The sequence below is a fragment of the Scyliorhinus canicula genome, chromosome 9, assembly GCF_902713615.1.
Source record: "Scyliorhinus canicula chromosome 9, sScyCan1.1, whole genome shotgun sequence".
NCBI classification, from domain to species: domain Eukaryota; kingdom Metazoa; phylum Chordata; class Chondrichthyes; order Carcharhiniformes; family Scyliorhinidae; genus Scyliorhinus; species Scyliorhinus canicula.
The window spans coordinates 1991216-2016599 of record NC_052154.1 but is presented as its reverse complement, the minus strand read 5'-3'; the positions used below and the strand labels follow the sequence as shown (position 1 = coordinate 2016599).

At 51.9% G+C, this 25384-nt stretch overlaps 1 protein-coding gene across 2 annotated transcripts in view; it reads left to right on the top strand.

The window, feature by feature from the left end:
* Window positions 1-25384, top strand: part of LOC119971057 (large neutral amino acids transporter small subunit 2-like) — a 140241-nt gene that overhangs the window by 97808 nt on the left and 17049 nt on the right. The window contains exons 6-9 of one of the 2 annotated variants that reach the window (XM_038806185.1): window positions 6514-6637; window positions 8954-9057; window positions 14231-14327; window positions 22643-22792. In XM_038806185.1, coding sequence (XP_038662113.1) covers window positions 6514-6637; window positions 8954-9057; window positions 14231-14327; window positions 22643-22792 — 475 coding nt within the window. The remainder of the gene's footprint in view (window positions 1-6513; window positions 6638-8953; window positions 9058-14230; window positions 14328-22642; window positions 22793-25384) is intronic. The other variant, XM_038806186.1, reaches the window with a different exon arrangement.

The window sequence follows — 25384 nt, the reverse complement described above, 5'->3', positions numbered from 1 at the left end:
TGATGGTTGGGTTTGAGGGCGAGGGCTGGGTTTGAGGGAGATGGTTGGGTTTGAGGGCGATGGCTGGGTTTGAGGGCGATGGCTGGGTTTGAGTGGGATGTTTGGGTTTGAGGGCGATGGCTGGGTTTGAGGGTGATGGGATGGGTTTGAGGGTGATGGCTGGGTTTGAGGGTGATGGCTGGGTTTGAGGGCAATGGCTGGGTTTGAGGGCGATGGTTGGGTTTGAGGGGGATGGTTGGGTTTGAGGGCGATGGTTGGGTTTGAGGGCGAGGGCTGGGTTTGAGGGCGATGGCTGGGTTTGAGGGCGATGGGATGGGTTTGAGGACGATGGGTGGGTTTGAGGGCGATGGCTGGGTTTGAGGGGGATGTTTGGGTTTGAGGGTGACTGATCGTGCTGCTTTTATTGGGCTAAAGGTTGACTTTCTGCTTGTGTTTTTCTCTGCTATCCCATTCTCTTGTGTTAGTTGAGTTTAAGGCTCCAGAGTTGTTGATTCCAATTCAATAATTTTGCTCAACTCTTTTTCACAAAGTAACATGAACTGAACAGGGACACGCCTTCATGGGGAAGGTTATTGAGGTTTCTCCACAGTCCATGTGACTCAAATATGATCACACAGTTTTTTACCCATTTTGGCACCGTCATCAATCAGTAACAAAATGCCAGCGGATAAAGAATTCTCCATTTTTCCTAATCTAAATCAGAAATTCATGACATCACCTTCCTTCCAGAAACTATTCAATAAAATCCACTGCAGTACTGAGGGAGTGCCGCACTGTCAGAGGGTCAGTACTGAGGGAGTGCCGCACTGTCAGAGGGTCAGTACTGAGGGAGTGCCGCACTGTCAGAGGGTCAGTACTGAGGGAGTGCCGCACTGTCAAGAGAGTCAGTACTGAGGGAGTGCCGCACTGTCAGAGGGTCAGTACTGAGGGAGTGCTGCACTGTCAGAGGGTCAGTACTGAGGGAGTGCTGCACTGTCAGAGGGTCAGTACTGAGGGAGCGCTGTTGTGGCTGTTCCCGTAACAGCCTCCCCGAACAGGCGCCGGAATGTGGCGACTAGGGGCTTTTCACAGTAACTTCATTGAAGCCTACTCGTGACAATAAGCGATTTTCATTTTTTCATTTCATTTCAGTACTGAGGGAGTGCCGCACTGTCACAGGGTCAGTACTGAGGGAGAGCTGCACTGTCAGAGGGTCAGTACTGAGGGAGTGCCGCACTGTCAGAGGGTCAGTACTGAGGGAGTGCCGCACTGTCAGAGGGTCAGTACTGAGGGAGTGCTGCACTGTCAGAGGGTCAGTACTGAGGGAGTGCTGCACTGTCAGAGGGTCAGTACTGAGGGAGTGCCGCACTGTCAGAGGGTCAGTACTGAGGGAGTGCCGCACTGTCAGAGGGTCAGTACTGAGGGAGTGCCGCACTGTCAGAGGGTCAGTACTGAGGGAGTGCTGCACTGTCAGAGGGTCAGTACTGAGGGTGTGCCGCACTGTCAGAGGGTCAGTACTGAGGGAGTGCCGCACTGTCAGAGGGTCAGTACTGAGGGAGTGCTGTACTGACAGAGGGTCAGCACTGAGGGAGTGCTGCACTGTCAGAGGGTCAGTACTGAGGGAGTACTGCACTGTCAGAGGGTCAGTACTGAGGGAGTGCTGCACTGTCAGAGGGTCAGTACTGAGGGAGTACTGCTGTAGGGTTTGATTTCCCTTTCGATGTTTGAGTAGGTGTTTACCAAAATTCCCTTCCGCCTCCGCATATCCTTCGTCAGCAACTGTCCCTGTCTCTGATTTACCCGACATGGTCTCACTCATGTTTCGAATCCACCCAGGATTACTGGTGTCTCTGGGACATATAACTCTGTTTGGAGTGCTGTCCCCACCACCCGCTGATATTCACACTACAGCCGATATCTCCCTCCAGCACCATCCACTCACTCACTCTCAAAGCTGCTCGTATCCCCAGTTCCGATTTACTCTTCATCTCATCCAATATCATGGATAGAATCATAGAATTGACAGAGCAGAAGGAGGCCATTCGGCCCATCGAGTCTGCACCGGCCCTTGGATAGAGCACCCTACCCAAGCCCACACATCCACTCTATCCCCACATGTTCACCCTTTCCCCGTAACCCCACCTACCCTTTTTTGGACACTCGGGGTAATTTAGCGTGGCCAATTCACCTAACAAGCACATCTTTTGGTACTTGTGGGAGGAAACCGGAGCACCCGGAGGAAATCAATGAGGACATGGGGAGAGCGTGCAGACTCCGCACAGACAGTGACCTAAGCCGGGAATCGAACCTGGGACCCTGGAGCTGTGAATCAACAATGCTAACCACTGTGACACCGTGCTGCCCCGTGGCAGCTTTAACAAGAAATTATTTCTCTTCCATTTAGTTGTTAAGGAATGCAAGCTCTCAGTGACACCAATGCCAATTGAGGACCCTCCGCCCCTTCCCGTACCCCGGACCCCATTCCTTCCTCCAATCCCAGCCCTTGCTGTGTATTCACTGTATCATCTGCCCTGCCCCTCTCTGTGCTCAGCAAAGGACTCAGTTTAACTACGTCCTCACCTCAATAAGGCTCAGGCTTGGCACAATGCTGAACATTTTCTCCATCGCCTCCACCTCCAAGCTCACTCCTTTGGGCAGGACTCTTTCCTCCATTCAACGGGTCCTGCCACCTGCCTCCTGTCCCCTGCCTCCAATATTCTCCCTCAACCTGGGCCCTGCCCTCTGACCTCCTACCTGCTCTTGATCTTTTCATTGAGAATTGTCAGCGCAACATCGACTGTCTCAATCTCTCTGCCCCTCTCCCCCATTCTAACCTGGCTCCTTCTCAACTTGCTGCTGTCCGCTCTCTCAGGTCAAGCCCTGACTTTGTCATCAAACCCGCTGACAAGAGTGGGGCTGTTGTTGTCGGACATACTGACCTCTACAGAGGCTGAGCACCAACTCTCAGACACTTCCTCCTGCCTCCCCTGGAAACCAATCCATTGTTTGTAACACTGTCACTCACCACATCACCTCTGCAGATCTTCCCGTCTCAGCTTCCAATCTCATTGATCCCCAACTCCGCACAACCCATTTCTACCTCCTTCCCAAATTCCGCAAACAGGAATGCCCTGGGAAGCCCATTGGATCAGCCTGAACTCATTTCTTCCTATCTTGACTCCATCTCTCCTCTTGTCTCTCCCCACACACCTACATTCACTTTTCCTTTGATACCCTACGTCATATCAACAATTCCCAGTTTCCCGACCCAAACCACCACCTCTGGACTGTGGATGTCTAATCCCTCTGTCCCTCCATCCCCCTCGAGGGGGGGGTCTGAGGGCTATCCACTTCTTCCTCGAGCAGAGGCTGAATAATCTCCATCAGCATCGCTCTCCTCCGCCTGTCTGAACTGATTCTCTCCCTCAACAATTTCTCCTTTAACTTGTTTCACTTCCTGGAAATAAAAGGTGTGACTATGGGGACCTGCGTGGGTCCCAGTTTTTTTGCCTGTTTTATTTTAGGGTTATGTGGAACACTCCTGGTTCCAGTCTTACTCAGGCCCTCTCCTACAACTCTCTTCTGTTATATTGATGACTGTATCGGTGCCACTTCATGCTCTCGTCTTGACCTGGAACATTTCATTGCTTTTTCCTTCCAATTTCCACCACTCTCTCACCTTCACGTGTTCTATCTCTGGTACGTCCCTTCCTTGACCTCCCCATCTCCATTTCCAATGATTGACTGACCATCAATTTTCATTAAAAACCCACCCACTCACTCAGCTACCTCGCCTACAGCTCCTCACAGCCCGCTCCCTGTAAGGACTCCATGCCATGCTCCCAGTTTCTCCTCCTCTGTCGCATCTTAGAACATAGAGAAATACAGCACAGAACAGGCCCTTCGGCCCACGATGTTGTGCCGAACTTTTGTCCTAGGTTAATCATGGATTATCATAGAATTTTGGACACTAAGGGCAATTTATCATGGCCAATCCACTCAACCTGCACATCTTTGGATTCCACCTTCAAAACTGCCGCTTCTGACATGTCTGCCTCGTCTCTCAACCGAGACCACCCCCCCCACCCCCCGGGCAGACAGCTGTATAAACACAGACCAGGCCCAACAGGATGCCCGGGCTGCAGGTTTGTCCACCATCACTGCGATGCCCCAGGTCCAGGGGCTGATAGACGGCACGCGTGTCACCCTGTGCTGACCAGCCTAGCTGGGAGTGCCCTACGTTAACAGGAAGGGGTTCTATTCTCGGAACATTCAGCTCGTGTGTGACCACCACTTACAGGTCATGAACGTGTGCACATTTCCCGGGGAGTATGCACGACAGCTACATCCTGGGATGGTACATGGAAATTGCAATACATGGTGTAGTGATATTGTCACTGGGCTAGTAATCCAGAGACCCAGAGTAACGCTCTGCGGACCCAGGTTCAAATCCCACCGGGGCTGATGGTGAAATTTGAATTCAATATAGATCTGGAATTAAAGGACTAATGATGACCATGAAACCATTGTCGCTTGTCGTAAAAACCCATCTGGTTCACTAATGTCCTTTAGGGAACGAGATCTACCGTCCGTAACAGGTTTGGCGACATGTGACCTCAAACCCGCACAGCTCCGGGTAACCCTGAGGCTGAGTATCAGGCTGGGGCCCAGCTGGGCCCTGGGACCCTGCAGCCCTCCTGTCTCGCCCGGGGGTTCCTGCCTCCATATGATGTACATCAGCAGCAATGTGGTGCTCACCAGATTGTGCCCCAGAAGCCTGACCACTATTTCCCACCGAGGTGTGTGTATCTGCTTTGGTGGAGGGTGAGGATGACAGCTGTGATGCCTCGATCGTGTCTTCTCGGAGCTCCCCTCTGGGTGGTCTCCGGGGAGGCTGGAGAGGGGCCGCCCGGGATGGGCCGGCGCCAATGGCTGGAGGTCCTGTGGGAGAATGGACATGTGGTCAGTGGGAGGGATGGGTCAGTCACCAAGGCAATAACAACTCACGTGTGACAGTCCATCTGGGTGGGGCCCGGTGGATCCTCAGCTCTGCCCCGTGCGCTGATCTCCGTGTCCTCAGCCACCCCGGTCACCACCAGGGCCCGCTCCTCAAAGGTGGTGAGGATTCTGATGTCCAGCACCCTGCCGTCAGTCTGGACCCCCTCCCGGCGATTGTGGGACATCTCCTGTAGGAGAACAGAGAGGGCACCGTTAGCCGCACGTGCAGTTCACAGTGGTTGGGGAGGGGAGGTGTTGAAGTTAGGGGGGGTGAATGGAGGCTTGGGGGGGGGGGGGACTTCTCGGGTGGGGGCAGAAAGGTCTCTGGGGGGGGCGGTGCTAACTGACCCGTGCTGCCCAGTGGGGAGGTCGTTGACCTTGCGGCACTGGAGGCCGGTCCTCCTGCTGAAATGAAATGAAAATTGCTTATTGTCACGAGTAGGCTTCAATTAAGTTATTGTGCGAAGCCCCTAGTCGCCACATTCCGGCGGCTGTTCGGGGAGGCTGGTACGGGAATTGAACCGTGCTGCTGGCCTGCTTGGTCTGCTTTAAAAGCCAGCGATTTAGCCCTGTGTGCTAAACCAGCCCCTGGTAATGATGCCCGAGCTAACAGCCGCTGCCATTTCATCCCAGGCTTACCCTCTGAAACCCTTGGGGGAATAGGACCTCCCTCCTGGCCTCAGCCATACCCAGGAGCCTCCCCAGGTCCACGTCTCCAAACCTTGGGGTCGGGCGTCTCGACGCCATTGTTGTGAACTGGCTGGGGTTGGCTGGACAAGTGCAATTTAAAGGCTGCTCGACGTTGTTAGCAGGGAGCTGGCGAGCGCCGTCCCGGCGAATTGGCTGGCGAACCTTCATTTGCGGAGCGAAGCTGGTGGGGCCTCGCTAAGTGGGCCAGTTACCGGTCTCACCGAGCTGAACACCGGGAAGCTCGCGGCAATTCCCGCTCGCTTCCACACTAACATTAGGTGGGGGGGGGGGGGGGATGGGGGGGGGGGGGGGGGGTGGGTTGGGGGGGGGGGGGGGGGGCTGTGTATATTAAAGATGGCTGTGGGCAATCCCTGATTCCTTTTTGGTCATTTGTTTATGTAATTATGCGGGCTGATGTTTGGGGGTAGGTGGGAGGATGGGATCGTTGTTATTGTGATGGGGTTTGACATATTTGTTGTTGATTATTGTTTGTTGTTGGTGGGGGTAAATTCGGGAGAAAATGTGAAAAAGGGGGACAATAAAAATATTTTTTAAAAAAAAGAAATCTTGCCGGAGAATCTTGCTATAAATCTGACCCTATTTCCAGTTCTCTCTCAGCTTTGACAAAGACTGGAAACGTTCGCTCCCTTCTCTCTCAAACAGACGCTGCCAGACCTGCTGAGATTGTCCAACATTCTCTCTTTTTGTTTTGATTTGAAATTACTTCATTGACGGTCGCAGATGATGACGGGAGCTACGGAAATGCAAATTCTTCCATTCTGTCTCGCCTTGTGTTTTCTTGATGTTACGGAATAATTTTGAATCTTTTTTAAATCCTCCTGCCAGGAATATTCCTCGTGCTATCTTCATCTCTATCCCCCTGGTGACCTTTGTGTACGTATTCTCCAATGTGGCCTACATAACAGCGATGGACCCACAGGAGCTGCTGGACTCGGGAGCTGTAGCTGTGGTAAGTGAAGCTTCTTGCTTTGCTGGTTCTGCTGGACTTTTCCCAGCAGATTAATGTCACCAGGAGCAGCTGGAGAGAGGGTCTATTCCAGCCCAGCATTCAGTCAGGATGAGTTCCTCAAACACCAGTTGTCACCGAAAGGGAGCGTCGTTTGGATCTCCCCTCACACCCTGCACTGGCGATGGATCAGTTAATGGCCCTGAGAAAATTAATCCCTGCATTGCAAACTCAGCCACCTTACCCTGAACCTGTGCAAAACTCTGGCTCGGTCACAGCTGGGGTATTGTGTCCAGCTCAGCTTCAGGGAGAGTGTGAGGGACATTGAGGGGGTTAGAGGAGATTTCCCAGAATGCTCCCAGGGATAGGGGATTTTCGGTTGGAGAAGCTGGAATTCTCCTCCTTGGAGTGAAGGGGATTGAGGAGCGAGTTGGCAGAGGCGTGCGCCAGTCAGACAGGTTTAGATAAGGTAAAGGAAAGATGCTCCCATTGGCTGATGGTTTAAGGATGAGGGTACACGGATTTAGGGTTTTCCTCCAGAGACCCGGGTGGGGAGGGGGGAGGGGGGGGGTGGGGAGGGGGGAGGGGGGTGGGGAGGGGGGAGGGGGAGGGAGGGAGGGGGAGGGGGTGGGGAGGGGGGTGGGGAGGGGGGGGAGGGAGGGGGGTGGGTAGGGGGTAGGGAGGGAGGGGGGTGGGGGAGGGGGAGGGGGAGGGGGGAGGGAGGGGGGTGGGGGGGGGAGGGGGTGGGGAGGGGGGGGAGGGGATGGGGAGGGGGGTGGGTAGGGGGGAGGGAGGGAGGGGGGTGTGGAGGGGGAGGGGGTGGGGAGTGGGGGAGGGGGAGTGGGGAGGGACGGGGAGGGGGGAGGGGTGCGGAGGGGGAGGGAGGGGGAGGGGGTGGGGAGGGGGGGAGGGGGAGTGGGTGGGGAGGGGGGAGGGGGAGTGGGTGGGGAGGGGGGAGTGGGGAGGGGGGGAGGGGGTGGGGAGGGGGGTGGGGAGGGGGGAGGGAGGGGGTGGGGAGGGGGTGGGGAGGGGGGAGGGAGGGGGTGGGGAGGGGGGTGGGGAGGGGGGAGGGAGGGGGTGGGTAGGGGGAGGGAGGGAGGGGAGGAAGTGGGGAGGGGAGGGAGGGGGTGGGGAGGGGGGAGGGAGGGGGAGGGGGGTGGGGAGGGGAGGGGGGGAGGGGGGAGAGTGGGAGTGGGGAGACCTTTTTTACACAGTGAGTGGTAATGACCCGAAACTCGCTGTCTCAGAGGGAGTGGAAATAAACAATAATCTCAGCAATTGGATGAACGGCTGAAGGAAACTAGCTGTTAGAGTGAGTTAATGGGAGTGAGGGAATGGGAGTGAGGGAATGGGAGTGAGGGACTGGGAGTGAGGGACTGGGAGTGAGGGTAATGGAGTGAGGGGTTGGGAGTGAGGGGCTGGGAGTGAGGGACTGGGAGTGAGGGACTGGGAGTGAGGGTAATGGAGTGAGGGACTGGGAGTGAGGAATGGGCGTGAGGGAATGGGAGTGAGGGACTGGGAGTGAGGGAATGGGAGTGAGTTGAATGGGAGTGAGGGCTGGGAGTGAGGGAAGGGAGTGAGGGAATGGGAGTGAGGGAAGGGAGTGAGGGAATGGGAGTGAGGGCTGGGAGTGAGGGAATGGGGGAGGGGTGAGGGAATGGGAGTGAGGGAATGGGAGTGAGGGAATGGGAGTAAGTGAGGGATGGGAGTGAGGAATGGGAGTGAGGGAATGGGAGTGAGGGAATGGGAGTGAGGGACTGGGAGTGAGGGAATGGGAGTGAGGGACTGGGAGTGAGGGAATGGGAGTGAGGGAATGGGAAAGGCTGGATTGCTGTACAGTGGGCTAGCATGAACTCAATGCACTGAATGGCCGTCATCCATTTCGACTATTTGAAGAAGAGTAGGCGGAGATCTCCCTGCTGCCAATAACGTTGCCCATCAAAGTTACTAAAATAAATCACTGATGGCACTGCTGTTTGTGGGAGCTTGCTGTGTAACTACAAACATCACTGACTGCTCCCCACTCATTTCAATGGGTGTAAAGTCCTTTGGGAATTCGGAGGAACACAGGGGCGTGTGTTAAAGATCCACACCCAGTCAATAAGGCAAAATGTTCAATGCAACAGAACAAGATCACAGAGCAGCTACTCCACTGCAGGAGGCAGCGCCCAGTTCATGGCCCTCCAGTTTGACACTGGATGTGGGAGGGATGTCCGTGGGGGAGTGTGTATTCCTAATCCCCCAGTCTGATACCTGACCCATGACCCCAGGTTATGATTGTGCTACAAAGACACTAATGACATTTTTCTGTTTTCTCAGACATTTGGGGAGAAGTTACTGGGGTCAATGCCGTGGATCATGCCCTTTTCTGTGGTTCTCTCAACATTTGGAGGGATCAACGGATACCTGTTCACCTCCTCCAGGTGGGAATCATCTCTTCCATTCAGGAATTAACTCACACGCGGGAGCACTCATCCCTGACAACCCTCACTACCCACTACCTCCCCAACCCTCACTACCCACTCCCTCCCCTCACTACCCACTCCCTCCCACCCCCCTCACTACCACTCCTCCCACCCTCATACCCACCCTCCCCCTCACTACCACTCCCTCCCCCAACCCTCCCGACCCCCCCTCCCCCCCCCCCTCATACCCACTCCCTCCCAACCCTCACTACCCACTCCCTCCCCCCTCACTACCCCCCTACCCACCCTCACTACCCACTCCCTCCCACCCATCACTACCCACTGCCTCCCCACCCTCACTACCCACTCCCTCCCACACTCACTAACCACTCCCCCCCCTCACTACCCACTCCCTCCCCAACCCTCACTACCCACTGCCTCCCCACCCTCACTACCCACTCCCTCCCCCCCCTCACTACCCACTGCCTCCCCACCCTCACTACCCACTACCTCCCCAACCCTCACTACCCACTCCCTCCCCCCCCTCACTACCCACTCCCTCCCCACCCTCACTACCCACTGCCTCCCCACCCACACTACCCACTGCCTCCCCACCCTCACTACCCACTACCTCCCCCCCCCTCACTACCCACTGCCTCCCCACCCCTCACTACCCACTCCCTCCCCACCCTCACTACCCACTGCCTCCCCACCCTCACTACCCACTGCCTCCCCACCCTCACTACCCACTCCCTCCCCACCCTCACTACCCACTCCTCTCCCCCACCCTCACTACCACTCCCTCCCCCACCCCTCATACCCATCCCTCCCCACCCCTCACTACCCACTCCCTCCCCACCCCTCACTACCCACTCCCTCCCCACCCTTCACTCCTACCCACTCCCTCCCCACCACTCCTACCCACTCCCCTCCCACCCCTCACTACCACTCCCTTCCCCAACCCCCTCACTACCCACTCCCTCCCCACCCTCACTACCCACTCCCTCCCCCCCTCACTACCCACTCCCTCCCCACCCTCACTACCCACTCCCTCCCCAACCCTCGCTACCCACTCCCTCCGCACCCTCCCTATCCACTCCCCACCCCAACCCTCACTACCCACTCCCACCCCAACCCTCACTACCCACTCCCTCCCCACCCTCACTACCCACTCCCTCCCACCCCTCACTACCCACTCCCTCTCCAACCCTCACTACCCACTCCCTCCCCACCCCTCACTACCCACTACCTCCCCAACCCCTCACTACCCACTACCTCCCCAACCCTCACTACCCACTCCCTCCCCCCTCACTACCCACTCCCTCCCACCCTCACTACCCACTGCCTCCCCACCCTCACTACCCACTCCCTCCCCCCTCACTACCCACTCCCTCCCCAACCCTCACTATCCACTGCCTCCCCACCCTCACTACCCACTCCACCCCAACCCTCACTACCCACTCCCTCCCCCACCCTCACTACCCACTCCCACCCCCACCCTCACTACCCACTCCCTCCCCACCCCTCACTACCCACTACCTCCCCAACCCTCACTACCCACTCCCTCCCCAACCCTCACTACCACTCCCTCCCACCCCTCACTACCCACTCCCTCCCACCCCTCACTACCCACTCCCTCCCCAACCCTCACTACCCACTCCCTCCCACCCTCACTACCCACTCCCTCCCCAACCCTCACTACCCACTGCCTCCCACCCCTCACTACCCACTCCCTCCCACCCCTCACTACCCACTGACTCCCCACCCTCACTACCCACTGCCTCCCACCCCTCACTACCCACTCCCTCCCACCCCTCACTACCCACTCCCTCCCACCCCTCACTACCCACTGCCTCCCACCCCTCACTACCCACTGCCTCCCCACCCTCACTACCCACTCCCTCCCACCCCTCACTACCCACTGACTCCCCACCCTCACTACCCACTCCCCTCCCACCCCTCACTACCCACTGACTCCCCACCCTCACTACCCACTGACTCCCCACTCTAAATTTAAAAAAGAAAAAGGACTAATTATGGGTAATGATATGACTTCAGTGATCCGTTTTTCTTGGGCAGCACGGTAGCACAGTGGTTAGCACAAATGCTTCACAGCTCCGGGGTCCCAGGTTCGATTCCCGGCTTGTGTCACTGTCTGTGCGGAGTCTGCACATCCTCCCCGTGTGTGGGTGGGTTTCCTCCGGGTGCTCCGGTTTCCTCCCACAGTCCAAAGATGTGCAGGTTAGGTGGATTGGCCATGCTAAATTGTCCTCAGGGTCCAAATTGCCCTTAGTGTTGGTTGGGGTTACTGGGTTATGGGGATAGGGTGGAGGTATGGGCTTGGGTAGGGTGCTCTTTCCAAGAGCCGGTGCAGACTCGGTTGGCCGAATGGCCTCCTTCTGCACTGTAAATTCTATGAAAAATACATAAGATCGAGGCGACTCAAAACTGATGAAGCTTTGGAGGAATATCGGGAAAGTAGGACAAATCTCAAACGCGCAATAAAGAGGGCTAAAAGGGGTCATGAAATATTTTTGGCTAACAGGGTTAAGGAAAATCCCAAAGCCTTTTATTCGTATATAAGGAGCAAGAGGGGAACTAGAGAAAGGATTGGCCCACTCAAAGACAAAAGAGGGAATTTATGCGTGGAGTCAGAGGAAATGAGTTCGATTCTTAATGAGTGCTTTGCATCGATATTCACCAAGGACAGGGACATGACGGATGTTGAGGCTGGGGATGGATGTTTAAATACTCTAGGTCATGTCGGCATAAGGAAGGGGGAGGTTTTGGGTATTCTAAAAGACATTAAGGTGGACAAGTCCCCAGGACCGGATGGGATCTATCCCAGGTTTCTGAGGGAAGCGAGGGACGAAATAGCTGGGGCCTTAACAGATATCTTTGCAGCATCCTTGAGCACGGGTGAGGTCCCGGAGGGCTGGAGAATTGCTAATGTTGTCCCTTTGTTTAAGAAGGGTAGCAGGGATAATCCAGGGAATTATAGACCTGTGAGCTTGATGTCAGTGGTAGGCAAACTGTTGGAGAAGATACTGAGAGATAGGATCTATTCACATCTGGAAGAAAATAGACTTATCAGTGATAGGCAGCATGGTTTTGTGCAGGGAAGGTCATGTCTTACAAACCTAATAGAATTCTTTGAGGAAGTGACAAAAGTTAATTGATGAGGGAAGGGCTGTAGATGTCATATACATGGACTTCAGTAATGTGTTTGATAAAGTTTCCCATGGCAGGTTGATGGAAAAAGTGAAGTCGTATGGGGTTCAGGGTGTACTAGCTAGATGGATAAAGAACTGGCTGGGCAACAGGAGACAGAGAGTAGTGGTGGAAGGGAGTGTCTCAAAATGGAGAAAGGTGACTAGTGGTGTTCCACAGGGATCCGTGCTCGGACCACTGTTGTTTGTGATCTACATAAATGATCTGGAGGAAGGTATAGGTAGTCTGATAAGCAAGTTTGCAGATGATACTAAGATTGGTAGAGTTGCAGATAGCGAGGAGGACTGTCAGAGAATACAACAAAATATAGATAGATTGGAGAGTTGGGCAGAGAAATGGCAGATGGAGTTCAATCCAGGCAAATGCGAGGTGATGCATTTTGGAAGATCTAATTCAAGATCGGACTATACGGTCAATGGAAGAGTCCTGGGGAAAATTGATGTACAGAGAGATCTGGGAGTTCAGGTCCATTGTACCCTGAAGGTGGCAACGCAGGTCGATAGAGTGGTCAAGAATGCATACAACATGCTTGCCTTCATCGGACGGGGTATTGAGTACAAGAGTCGGCAGGTCATGTTACAGTTGTATAGGACTTTGGTTAGGCCACATTTGGAATACTGCATGCAGTTCTGGTCGCCACATTACCAGAAGGATGTGGATGCTTTAGAGAGGATGCAGAGGAAGTTCACCAGGATGTGGCCTGGTATGGAGGATGCTAGGTATGAAGAAAGGTTGAGTAGATTAGGATTGTTTTCATTGGAAAGACGGAGGTTGAGGGGGGACCTGATTGAGGTCTACAAAATTATGAGAGGTATGGACAGGGTGGATAGCAACAAGCTTTTTCCCAAGAGTGGGGGTGTCAGTTACAAGGGGTCACGATTTCAAGGTGAGAGGGGGAAAGTTTAAGGGAGATGTGCGTGGAAAGTTTTTTACGCAGAGGGTGGTGGGTGCCTGGAACGCTTTGCCTGTGGCGGTGGTAGAGACGGGCACGATAGCATCATTTAAGATGCATCTAGACAGATATATGAACGGGCGGGGAACAGAGGGAAGTAGATCCTTGGAAAATAGGCAACAGGTTTAGATAAAGGATCTGGATTGGCGCAGGCTGGGAGGGCCGAAGGGCCTGTTCCTGTGCTGGAATTTTCTTTCTTCTTATATCAGATATGCGTGGGAGGGGGTACGCGTCAAGCTGCGTGTACCAGTTGATGGTCTGACTGTAGTCAACGACCATCCTGTATTTCTCCCCGGTTTTCACGACTACCACTTGGGCTCTCCAGGGGCTGTTGCTGGCCTCGATGATACCTTCCCTCAGCAGCCGCTGGACCTCAGACCTGATGAAGATCCTGTCCTGGGGTAGGCAAGATTGCGGCGCCCTCTGGCTGCACGTGTCCTGGGGTAGGCAAGATGGCAGCGCCCATTGGTTCTGAAGCAGGCCTGTACTGTTGATGTGTTATCTGTGTTGGTCTAACGTCGACTGCAACTGGATGCAGTAAAACGACGAAACAGGCTTCCGACCAGGAGATGGTCCAACACTGTTTTATTGAACCTGTTGATTGCTGTACATAATCTGCTGTGGGTTGACACTCTATTAACCTAACTGATAACCTCCTACTGGCTTGACCAGACTAGCTCTCTACCACATGGTGATAATGTTCATTGGCCTGTGCATTGCGACTATCTCCCTAGCTGTGTCCTGTGAGAGAGGGAGAGTCTTAATGCCCTGTGGGCTTTATAGTGGTGGTGTCCTGTCTGATGATTGGTTGTTCTGTGTCGTGTGTGTTCATTGGTTATCCTGTGTGTCAATCACTGCCTGTCTGCATCTCATTATATACATGAGTGGATATTATGACACCTGTCCTGGGAGTGTTTGATGGGGATGGTGTTGAGGGAGCTTTACTCTGTATTCTTATTTTTAACTAGATTTGATGCTGTGTTCTTTCAAATTGGCTTTTGTTTTCAGACTGTGTTACTCAGGAGCTCGTGAAGGTCACTTACCGAGTCTTCTTGCGATGATCCACATGAAACGCTGCACTCCCATTCCGGCACTCCTATGCTCCGTAAGGAAGTTTGAAGTTCTGCTCACCATCCGTCACATCCACTGTCACCAGCCAACTGCAAGAATAAACTCGATAACATATCAGTTTAGAACTGAATGTCAGCTGTGGTTGACAGTGTAGCGCAACCTCTCTCTGTCTCTCTCTCTCTCCCTCTCTCTCTTTTCTTATCTCCCTCTCACTCTCCCTCTCTCTCTCTCTCCCTATCTCTCTCTCACTCTCTCTCTCTCCCTCCCTCTTGCTCTCTCTCCCTCTCTCTGTCTCTCCCTCCCTCGCTCTCTCTCTTTCACTTCCTCTCTCCCTCTCTCTGTCTCTCTCTTCCCCTCTTTCTCCATCTCTCTCTCCATCTCTGTCTCTCTCTCCGTCTCTCTCTCTCTCTGTCACTCTCTCTGTCACTCTCTCTGTCTGTCTCTCTCTCTGTCACTCTCTCTGTCTCTGTCACACACTCGCTCTCTCACTCAAACTAATGGGGCTAACGGCAGATTAGTCCCCTTCCCTGATGGATTGCATCCTAGGACTTTCGGGACTTGTGGGAGGAAACCGGAGCACCCGGAGGAAACCCACGCAGACACGGGGAGGACGTGCAGACTCCACAGTGACCCAAGACGGGAATCGAACCTGGGACCCAGGAGCCATGAAGCAACAGTGCTAATCACTGTCGCTCGGGACTTTGTTCACTTCAGGGGGGAATCGATCCCGAAGTGTTGATATTCGAAGAGAATTGGTTGTGCTTGTAAGATTGCAGACATGTCAGCAAGCAATTAGGAAGGCAAGTGTCATGTTGGCCTTTATTAAAGGGGATTGGAGTGCAGGAATAAAGGGGCGGATTCTAGGGGCATTGGTGAGGCCACACCTGGAGTATTGTCCGCAGTTTTGGTGTCCCTATCTGAGGAAGGATGTTCCTATGGAGGGAGCGCAGCCATGGTTTACCAGGCTGATTCCTGGGATGGTGGGACTGTCATAAGAAGAGAGACCAAATCGGATTGTATTCCTGTTGGGCGGCAAGGCAGCACACTGGTTAGCACTGTTGCTTCACAGCACCTGGGTCCCAGGTTCGATTCCCGGCTTGGGTCACTGTCTGTGCGGAGTCTGCACGTTCTCCCCGTGTCTGCGTGGGTTTCCTCCGGGAACTCCGGTTTCCTCCCACAAGTCCCGAAAGACGTGCTATTAGGTGAATTGGACATTCTGAATTCTCCCTCTGTGTACCCGAACAGGCGCCGGAATGTGGCGACTAGGGGCTTTTCACAGTAACATCATTGCAGTGTTAATGTAAGCCTACTTGTGACAATAAAGATTATTATTATATTCATTGGAGCTTAGGAGAGTGAGACGGGATCTCATTGAAACTTGTAACGTTCCAACCGGATTAGACAGGGTAGATTCAGAAAGAATGTTCCCGATGGTGGGGGAATCCAGAACAAGGGTCATAATTTGGGGATAAGGGGTGAATCTTGAACGACTGAGGTAAGGTGCTACTGTGCTGGCCCACTCCTGCTAGTTATTGCTATATTCCTGTGGGTGGCACTCCCTCACTCACAGGTACACGATGATGGAGATCCAATCCCACTCGAGACACTTAAGGCACGAGTCCAGGCTGTCACACCAATGCAACTGAGGGAGTGCCGCCCTGTCAGAGGGTCAGTACTGAGGGAGTGCCGCACTGCCAGAGGGTCAGTACTGAGGGAGTGCTGCACTGTCAGAGGGTCAGTACTGAGGGAGTGCCGCCCTGTCAGAGGGTCAGTACTGAGGGAGTGCTGCACTGTCAGAGGGTCAGTACTGAGGGAGTGCTGCACTGTCAGAGGGTCAGTACTGAGGGAGTGCTGCACTGTCAGAGGGTCAGTACTGAGGGAGTGCTGCACTGTCAGAGGGTCAGTACTGAGAGAGTGCTGCACTGTCAGAGGGTCAGTACTGAGGGAGTGCTGCACTGTCAGAGGGTCAGTACTGAGGGAGTGCCGCACTGTCAGAGGGTCAGTACTGAGGGAGTGCTGCACTGTCAGAGGGTCAGTACTGAGGGAGTGCTGCACTGTCAGAGGGTCATTACTGAGGGAGTGCTGCACTGTCAGAGGGTCAGTACTGAGGGAGTGCCGCACTGTCAGCGGGTCAGTACTGCGTTGCACCACACTCTGTATCACAATGAGGTGTGTGGGCTATATCACAGAGTTACAGTGAGGGTTGTGGGATATGCCAGGCTGTTACATTGAGGGGTGTAACTTATACAGCTCAGTGTGTACACAGCCAGGGGCGTTACATATGCAGTGAGGGTGTGAGATATACTCTGATGGGTGTGATATGTACAGTGAATGCGAGATATAATACACAGATATATAGAAGATAAGAGCTGGAGGAGGCCTTTTGGCCCTTCGAGCCTGCTCCGCCATTCATCACAATCATGGCTGATCATCCAACTCAATAGCCTAATCCTGCTTTCTCCCCATAGCCTTTGATCCCATTCTCCCCAAGTGCTATATCCAGCCGCCTCGTCAATATATTCAAAGTTTTAGCATCAACTACTTCCTGTGGTAATAAATTCCACAGGCTCACCACTCTGTGTGAAGAAATGTCTCCTTATCTCTGTCTGAAATGGTTTACCCTGAATCCTCAGACTGTGACCCCTGGTTCTGGACACACCGACCATTGGAAACATCTCCCCTGCATCTATCCTCCATCCCGCCATCTCTGGAATCAGTCTGGTAAACCTTCGCTGCACTTCCTCAAGAGCAACAACATCCTTCCTCAGAGAAGGAGACCAAAACTGCACACAATACTCCATATGTGGCCTCACCAAGACCCTGTATAATTGCAACAACACATCCCTGCTTCTATACTCGAAACCTCTCGCAATGAAGGCCAACATACCATTAGCCTTCTTTACCGCCTGCTGCACCTGCATGCTTACCTTCAGCGACTGGTGCACAAGGACACCCAGGTCCCGCTGCACACTCCCCTCTCCCAATTTACAACCATTCAGGTAGTAATCTGCCTTACTGTTTTTGCTTCCAAAGTGAATAACCTCACACTTATCCAAATTATACTGCATCTGCCATTGATTTGCCCCCTCGCCCAACCTGTCCAGATCTTGCTGTAGGATCCCTGCCTCCTCGTCACAATTCACCATCCCACCCAACTTGGTATCATCTGCAAACTTTGAGATGTTACATTTTGTTCCCTCATCTAAATCATTAATATATATTGTGAATAGCTGGGGTCCCAGCACTGAACCCTGAGACATCCCACTGGTTACTGCCTGCCAATTTGAAAAGGACCCATTAATCCCTACTCTTTGTTTCCTCTCTGCCAACCAGTTTTCTATCCACCTCAATACATTTCCCCCAATCCCATGCGCTTTAATGTTGCACAATAATCTCTTATGTGGGACTTTGTCAAACGCCTTCTGAAAGTCCAAATATATCACATCGACTGGCTCCCCCTTGTGGACTGTACTGGTTATCTCTTCAAAGAATTCCAAAAGATTTGTCAAGCATGATTTTCCCTTCATAAATCCATGCTGACTCTGACTGATCCTGCCACTGCTTTCAAAATGTTCTGCTATAAAGTCCTTGATAATGGATTCAAGCATTTTCCCCACTACCGATGTTAGGCTTACTGGTCTATAATTCCCTGCTTTCTCTCTACCTCCCTTTTTGAATATTGGAGTGACGTGAGCTACCCTCCAATCTGCAGGGACAGTTCCAGAGTCTATAGAATCCCGGAAGATGACCATCAATGCATCCACTCTTTCCAGAGCCTCCTCCTTAAACACTCTGGGATGCAGATTCTCAGGCCCTGGGGATTTATCCGCCATCAATCCCATCAGTTTTCCCAGCGCCATTTCTCTACTAATGTTGATCTGATAGGTGTGATATATACAGCGAGAATGTGATATATACAGTGAGATTGTGATATATACAGTGAGATTGTGATATATACAGTGAGATTGTGATATATACAGTGAGAATGTGATATATACAGCGAGAATGTGATATATACAGCGAGATTGTGATATATACAGTGAGATTGTGATATATACAGTGAGATTGTGATATATACAGTGAGATTGTGATATGTACAGTGAGAATGTGATATATACAGTGAGATTGTGATATGTACAGTGAGATTGTGATATATACAGTGAGATTGTGATATATACAGTGAGAATGTGATATATACAGTGAGATTGTGATATATACAGCGAGATTGTGATATATACAGCGAGATTGTGATATATACAGTGAGATTGTGATATATACAGTGAGATTGTGATATATACAGTGAGATTGTGATATATACAGTGAGAATGTGATATATACAGTGAGATTGTGATATATACAGTGAGAATGTGATATATACAGTGAGATTGTGATATATACAGCGAGATTGTGATATATACAGCGAGATTGTGATATATACAGTGAGATTGTGATATATACAGTGAGATTGTGATATATACAGTGAGATTGTGATATATACAGTGAGAATGTGATATATAGTGAGATTGTGATATATACAGTGAGAATGTGATATATACAGTGAGATTGTGATATATACAGTGAGATTGTGATATGTACAGTGAGATTGTGATATATAGAGGGAGAGTGTGAGATATACTCTGATGGGTGTAATATATACAGTGAGAGTGTGAGATATACTCTGATGAGTGTGATATATACAGGGAGAGTGTGAGATATACTCTGATGAGTGTGATATATACAGGGAGGGTGTGAGATATACTCTGATGAGTGTGATATATACAGCGAGGGTATAGGATATACTCTGATGGGTGTGAGATATGGGCAGCATGAAGCACAGTGGTTAGCACAGTTGTTTCAAAGCTCCACGGTCCCAGGTTCGAAAGCCGGCTGAGTCACTGTCTTGGAGACTGCGGAGTCTGCACGTTCTCCCCGTGTCTGCGTGGGTTTCTTCCGGGTGCTCCAGTTTCCTCCCACAGTCCAAAGGTGTGCAGGTTAGGTGGATTGGCCGTGATAAATTGCCCTCAGCGTCCAAAAAATGTCAAGTAGGGATAGGGTAGATACGTATGAGACGGTGTGAGGTACACTCTGATGGGTGTGATATTTGTCCCATTAGGCAGACGCAGGATGGGTTCATAAAGGGCAGGTCATGCCTAATTAATGTACTGGATGTTTTGAGGACATTACCAGTGCAGTAGATAATGGGGAGCCAATGGATGTCGTATATCTGGATTTCCAGAAAGCCTTTGACAAGGTGCCACACAAAAGGTTGCTGCATAAGATAAAGATGCATGGCATTAAGAGTAAAGCATTGATAGAGGATTGGTTAATTAATAGAAAGCAAAAAGTGGGGATTAATGGGTGTTTCTCTGGTTGGCAATCAGTAGCTAGTGGTGTCCCTCAGGGATCCGTGTTGGGCCCACAATTGTTCACAATTTACATAGGTGATTTGGAGTTGGGGACCAAGGGCAATGTGTCCAAGTTTGCAGACGACACTAAGATGAGTGGTAAAGCGAAATGTGCAGAGGATACTGGAAGTCTGCAGAGAGATTTGGATAGGTTAAGTGAATGGGCTAGGGTCTGGCAGATGGAATACAATGTTGACAAATGTGAAGTTATCCATTTTGGTAGGAATAACAGCAAACGGGATTATTATTTAAATGAAAAAAATTAAAGCATGCTGCTGTGCAGAGAGACTTGGGTGTGCTAGCGCATGAGTCACAAAAAGTTGATTTACAGGTGCAACAGGTGATTAAGAAAGCAAATGGAGTTTTATCCTTCATTGCTAGAGGATAGAGTTTAAGACTAGGGAGGTTATGTTGCAATTGTATAAGGTGTTAGTGAGGCCACACCTGGAGTATTGTGTTCAGTTTTGGTCTCCTTACCTGAGAAAGGACGTACTGGCACTGGAGGGTGTGCAGAGGAGATTCACTAGGTTAATCCCAGAGCTGAAGGGGTTGGATTATGAGGAGAGGTTGAGTAGACTGAGACTGTACTCGTTGGAATTTAGAAGAATGCGAGGGGATCTTATAGAAACATATAAAATCATGAAGGGAATAGATGGGATAAATGCGGGCAGGTTGTTTCCACTGGCGGGTGACAGCAGAACTAGGGGACATAGCCTCAAAATAAGGGGAAGTAGATTTAGGACTGAGTTTAGGAGGAACTTCTTCATCCAAAGGGTTATCAATCTATGAAATTCCTTGCCCAGTGAAGCAGTTGAGGCTCCTTCATTAAATGTTTTTAAGATAAAGATAGATAGATTACAAAGATGATTGATGCAGGTAGGGCAGTGGATGTTGTCTGTATAGACTTCAGTAAGGCCTTTCACAAGGTCCCTCATGGTAGACTGGTACAAAAGATGAAGTCACACGGGATCAGAGGTGAGCTGGCAAGATGGATACAGAACTAGCTAGGTCATAGAAGGCAGAGAGTAGCAATGGAAGGGTGCTTTTCTAATTGGAGGGCTATGACTAGTGGTGTTCCGCAGGGATCAGTACTGGACCTTTGCTGTTCGTAGTCTATATAAATGATTTGGAGAAAATGTAGCTGGTCTGGGGCGAAATTCTCCGAACCCCAGCAGGGTCGGAGAATCGCCTGGGGCTGCCGAAAATCCCGCCCCCGCCGTGGCAGAGATTCTCCGCCACCCGGGAAGTGGCGGTGGCGGGAATCTTGCCACTCCGATCGGAGAGGCCCCTGCGGTGATTCTCCGGCCCGGATGGGCCGAAGTCCCGCCGCTGGAAGGCCTCTCCCGCCGCCGAGGTTTGAACCACCTCTGTAACGGAGGGATCAGCGGCGCGAGCAGGCCCCGGGGTCCTGGGAGGGGGGGGGGCGATCGGACCCAGGGGGGGGGCCCCATGGTGGCCTGGCCCGCGATCGGGGCCCCCCGCTCAGACTCCGGGCCAGTGCCCTGGCTGCACTCTTTCTCCTTCCGCGGTCACCACGGCCTCCGCCATGGCAGAAACGGAAGAGAAACCCACATCGCGCATGCGCCGACCGGCGAAAGCCTTTCGGCCAGCCCCGCTGCCGGGGGCGCCGGTTTTTTGCGCCAGTCTTCTGGTGCCAACCGCTCCGGCGTGGGGCTGGCCCCCAAAGGTGGGGAGAATTCCCCACCTTTGGGGACGCGCGACCCGAGTGGTTGGCGCCACTCCCCTACTCCGGGACCCTCCGTCATGCCGCCCCTGATTAGTAAGTTTGCAGACGACACAAAGGTTGGTGGAATTGCGGATAGCGATGAGGACTGTCAGAGGATACAGCAGGATTTAGATCATTTGGAGACTTGGGCGGCGAGATGGCAGATGGAGTTTAATCCGGACAAATGTGAGGTAATGCATTTTGGAAGGTCTAATACAGGTAGGGAATATACAGTGAATGGTAAAACCCTCAAGAGTATTGAAAGTCAGAGAGATCTAGGTGTACAAGTCCACAGGTCACTGAAAGGGGCAACACAGGTGGAGAAGGTAGTCAAGAAGGCATACGGCATGCTTGCCTTCATTGGCCGGGGCAGGGCATTGAATATAAGAATTGGCAAGTCATGTTGCAGCTGTATAGAACCTTAGTTAGACCACACTTGGAGTATAGTGTTCAATTCTGGTCGCCACACTACCAGAAGGATGTGGAGGCTTTAGAGAGGGTGCAGAAGAGATTTACCAGGATGTTGCCTGGTATGGAGGGCATTAGCTATGAGGAGTGGTTGAATAAACTTGGTTTGTTCTCACTGGAACAACGGAGGTTGAGGGGCAACCTGATAGAGGTCTACAAAATTATGAGGGGCATAGACAGAGCAGATAGTCAGAGGCTTTTCCCCAGGGTAGAGGGGTCAATTACTAGGGGGCATAGGTTTAAGGTGCAAGTGGCAAGGTTTAGAGGAGATGTATGAGGCAAGTTTTTTTACACAGAGGGTAGTGGGTGCCTGGAACTCGCTGCCGGAGGAGGTGGTGGAAGCAGGGACGATAGTGATGTTTAAGGGGCATCTTGACAAATACATGAATAGGATGGGAATAGAGGGATACGGACCCAGGAAGTGTAGAAGATTTTAGTTTAGTCGGGCAGCATGGTCGGCACAGGCTTGGAGGGCCGAAGGGCCTGTTCCTGTGCTGTACTTTTCTTTGTTCTTTTATAGTTTTTTGAAGAATAAAGGGATTAAGGGTTATGGTGTTCGGGCCGGAAAGTGGAGCTGAGTCCATAAAAGATCAGCCATGATCTCATTGAATGGCGGAGCAGGCTCGAGGGGCCAGATGGCCGACTCCTGCTCCTAGTTCTTATATGCAGAGGGTGTGAGATATACTCTGAGTGTGATATATACAACGAGAAGTGGTGCTCACTGTCATATTTCTCTTTTTCCACCTATAGTGTGTCACTTCCTTGTTGATGCTGATTATTGCAGATATTTACACATTGATTAATTACGTGGTGTTCATTAACTATTTGTGTTATGGAGTTACTGTAACTGCACTACTCGTACTCCGCTGGAAGAAGCCTAACATTTCTCGACCAATCAAGGTAGGTCAGAGGTTTTACCTCATTCTCTGACCCGGCAGCCTTTTATTGATAAGTTTTGTTTTCTCCTAGACTCTCGAATCTACACATACTCTCTCTCCTCGATATATCTCCCTGTGTTTAAAATCGACAATCCTCTGACTGTCTGTTTCTAACTTACACTTTTCCAAGGCCCCAAATTGCAAATGTACCCACTCCCACCAGCTCCATCCTCCCCCCCCCTGCCAGCTCTCCCTTCCTGGACCAGACGCTTTGGGAGCAGAAATTAGGGCAGTCATTTGAGGCGGGATGTGGCCGGGGAGGGGGGATCATTTGGGCAGGGGGAGCGCAGTTAAACAGCCCATTCCACCATTGTGAAATTAAATTCAATAGAATTCTGGAATTGTCAATAGCCACAATTGCCCTTGAGAAGGTGGAGGTGAGCTTCTTGAACCGCCGCAATCCGTGTGGTGTAGGTACACCCACTGTGCTGTTAGGGAGGGAACTACAGCATTTTGACCCAACGACAGTGAAGGAACGGCCGATATATTTCCAAAGGCAGGATGGTAAGTTTCAGCAGGTGGGGAGGTAACCAACGAGAGGGAGAAACAAACTTGACTCTTGTCTGCTACAGATGCTTCTGTCCATGACAGTATTGGTAGAAGTGACCACCGCACAGTCCTTGTGAAGACAATGTCCATCTTCATATTGAGGATACCCTCCATCGTGATGTGTGGCACTAACACTGTGCTAAATGGGATAGATTTTGAATAGATTTAGAAGCTCAGGACTGGGCATCCATGAGGCACTGTGGGCCATCAGCAGCAGCAGAATTATACTCAACCACAACCTGAAACCTCATGGCCCGGCATTCATTGGTAGGAATAATAGCAAACGGGATTATTATTTAAATGATAAAATATTAAAGCATGCCGCTGTTCAGAGAGACTTGGGTGTGCTAGTGCATGAGTCACAGAAGGTTGGTTTACAGGTGCAACAGGTGATTAAGAAGGCAAATGGAATTTTGTCCTTCATTGCTAGAGGGATAGAGTTTAAGACTAGGGAGGTTATGTTGCAATTGTATAAGGTGTTAGTGCGGCCACACCTGGAGTATTGGGCGCGATTCTCCACAAATGCAGAGAGTCGTAAAGGCTGCCGTGAAACCGGCCGTGTTTCACGGCAGCCTCCGCGCCCCCTCCCGGGACCCGATTCACCCCCCCCCGGTCGGGGCTAGCATCGCGGCCCCTTGAAGAACGGCATCACGGTCTTAGCGAACGTCCGCGCATGCGCGGTCCGTCATGCCCCTCAGCCGCCCCACGGACTGATCCTGCGGGACGGCGGAGGGGCAAATAGTGCGCGGGTATCGGACCCGCAGGTGTGTTTAAATTCGTGAAAATGGCCGGAAAGGCCTGGGAACTCGGCCCATCGGATAGGGGAGAATCGCTGTTCGCCGTAAAAAAACGGCAAGCAGCGATTCGTGTCGTGGGGCGGCCGTGGGGGGGGGGATAGCGGGAGGTCAGGAAAAATGTCGGGAAGGCCCTCCCGCTATTCTCCGACCCGTCATGGGGGGCGGAGAATCGCGCCCATTGTGTTCAGTTTTGGTCTCCTTACTTGAGGAGATTCACTAGGTTAATCCCAGAGCTGAAGGGGTTGGATTATGAGGAGAGGTTGAGTAGACTGGGACTGTACTCGTTGGAATTTAGAAGGATGAGGGGGGATCTTACAGAAACATTTAAAATTATGAAGGGAATAGATAGGATAGATGCGGGCAGGTTGTTTCCACTAGCGGGTGAAAGCAGAACTAGGGGACATAGCCTCAAAATAAGGGGAAGTAGATTTAGGACTGAGTTTAGGAGGAACTTCTTCACCCAAAGTGTTGTGAATCTATGGAATTCCTTGCCCAGTGAAGCAGTTGAGGCTCCTTCATTACATGTTTTTAAGGTAAAGATAGATAGTTTTTTGAAGAATAAAGGAATTAAGGGTTATGGTGTTCAGGCCGGAAAGTGGAGCTGAGTCCACAAAAGATCAGCCATGATCTCACTGAATGGCGGAGCAGGCTCGAGGGGCCAGATGGCCGACTCCTGCTCCTAGTTCTTATGTTCTTATGTTACCCCCCACTCTACCATTACCACCAAGCCAGGGGCTCAACCCTGGTTCAATGAAGAGTGCAGGAGAGCATGCCAGGAGCAACACCAGGCATATTGAACTATGAGGTGTCAGCCTGTTGAAGCTACAACACAGGACTACTTGTGAGCCAAACATCATAAGCAGCAAGTGATAGGCAGAGCTCAGCGATCCCACAATGAACACATCAGATCTCAGCTCTGTAGTCCTGCCACATCCAGCCGTGATGGGGGTGGACAATCAAACAACTCACTGGAGGAGGAGGCTCCACAGATATCCCCACCCTCAATGATGGAGGAGCCCAGCCCACTGTGCAAAAGACGAGGCTGAGGCACTCGCAACAATCTTCAGCCAGAAGTGCCGAGTGGATGATCCATCTCAGTCTCCTCCGGAGGTCCCAGCTAAGATGTCCGTCTTCAGCCAATACGATTCGCTCCAGGTGATAACAAAAAATTCACAAAGATGAAGACGGCACAAAGGAACCGGCTGAAG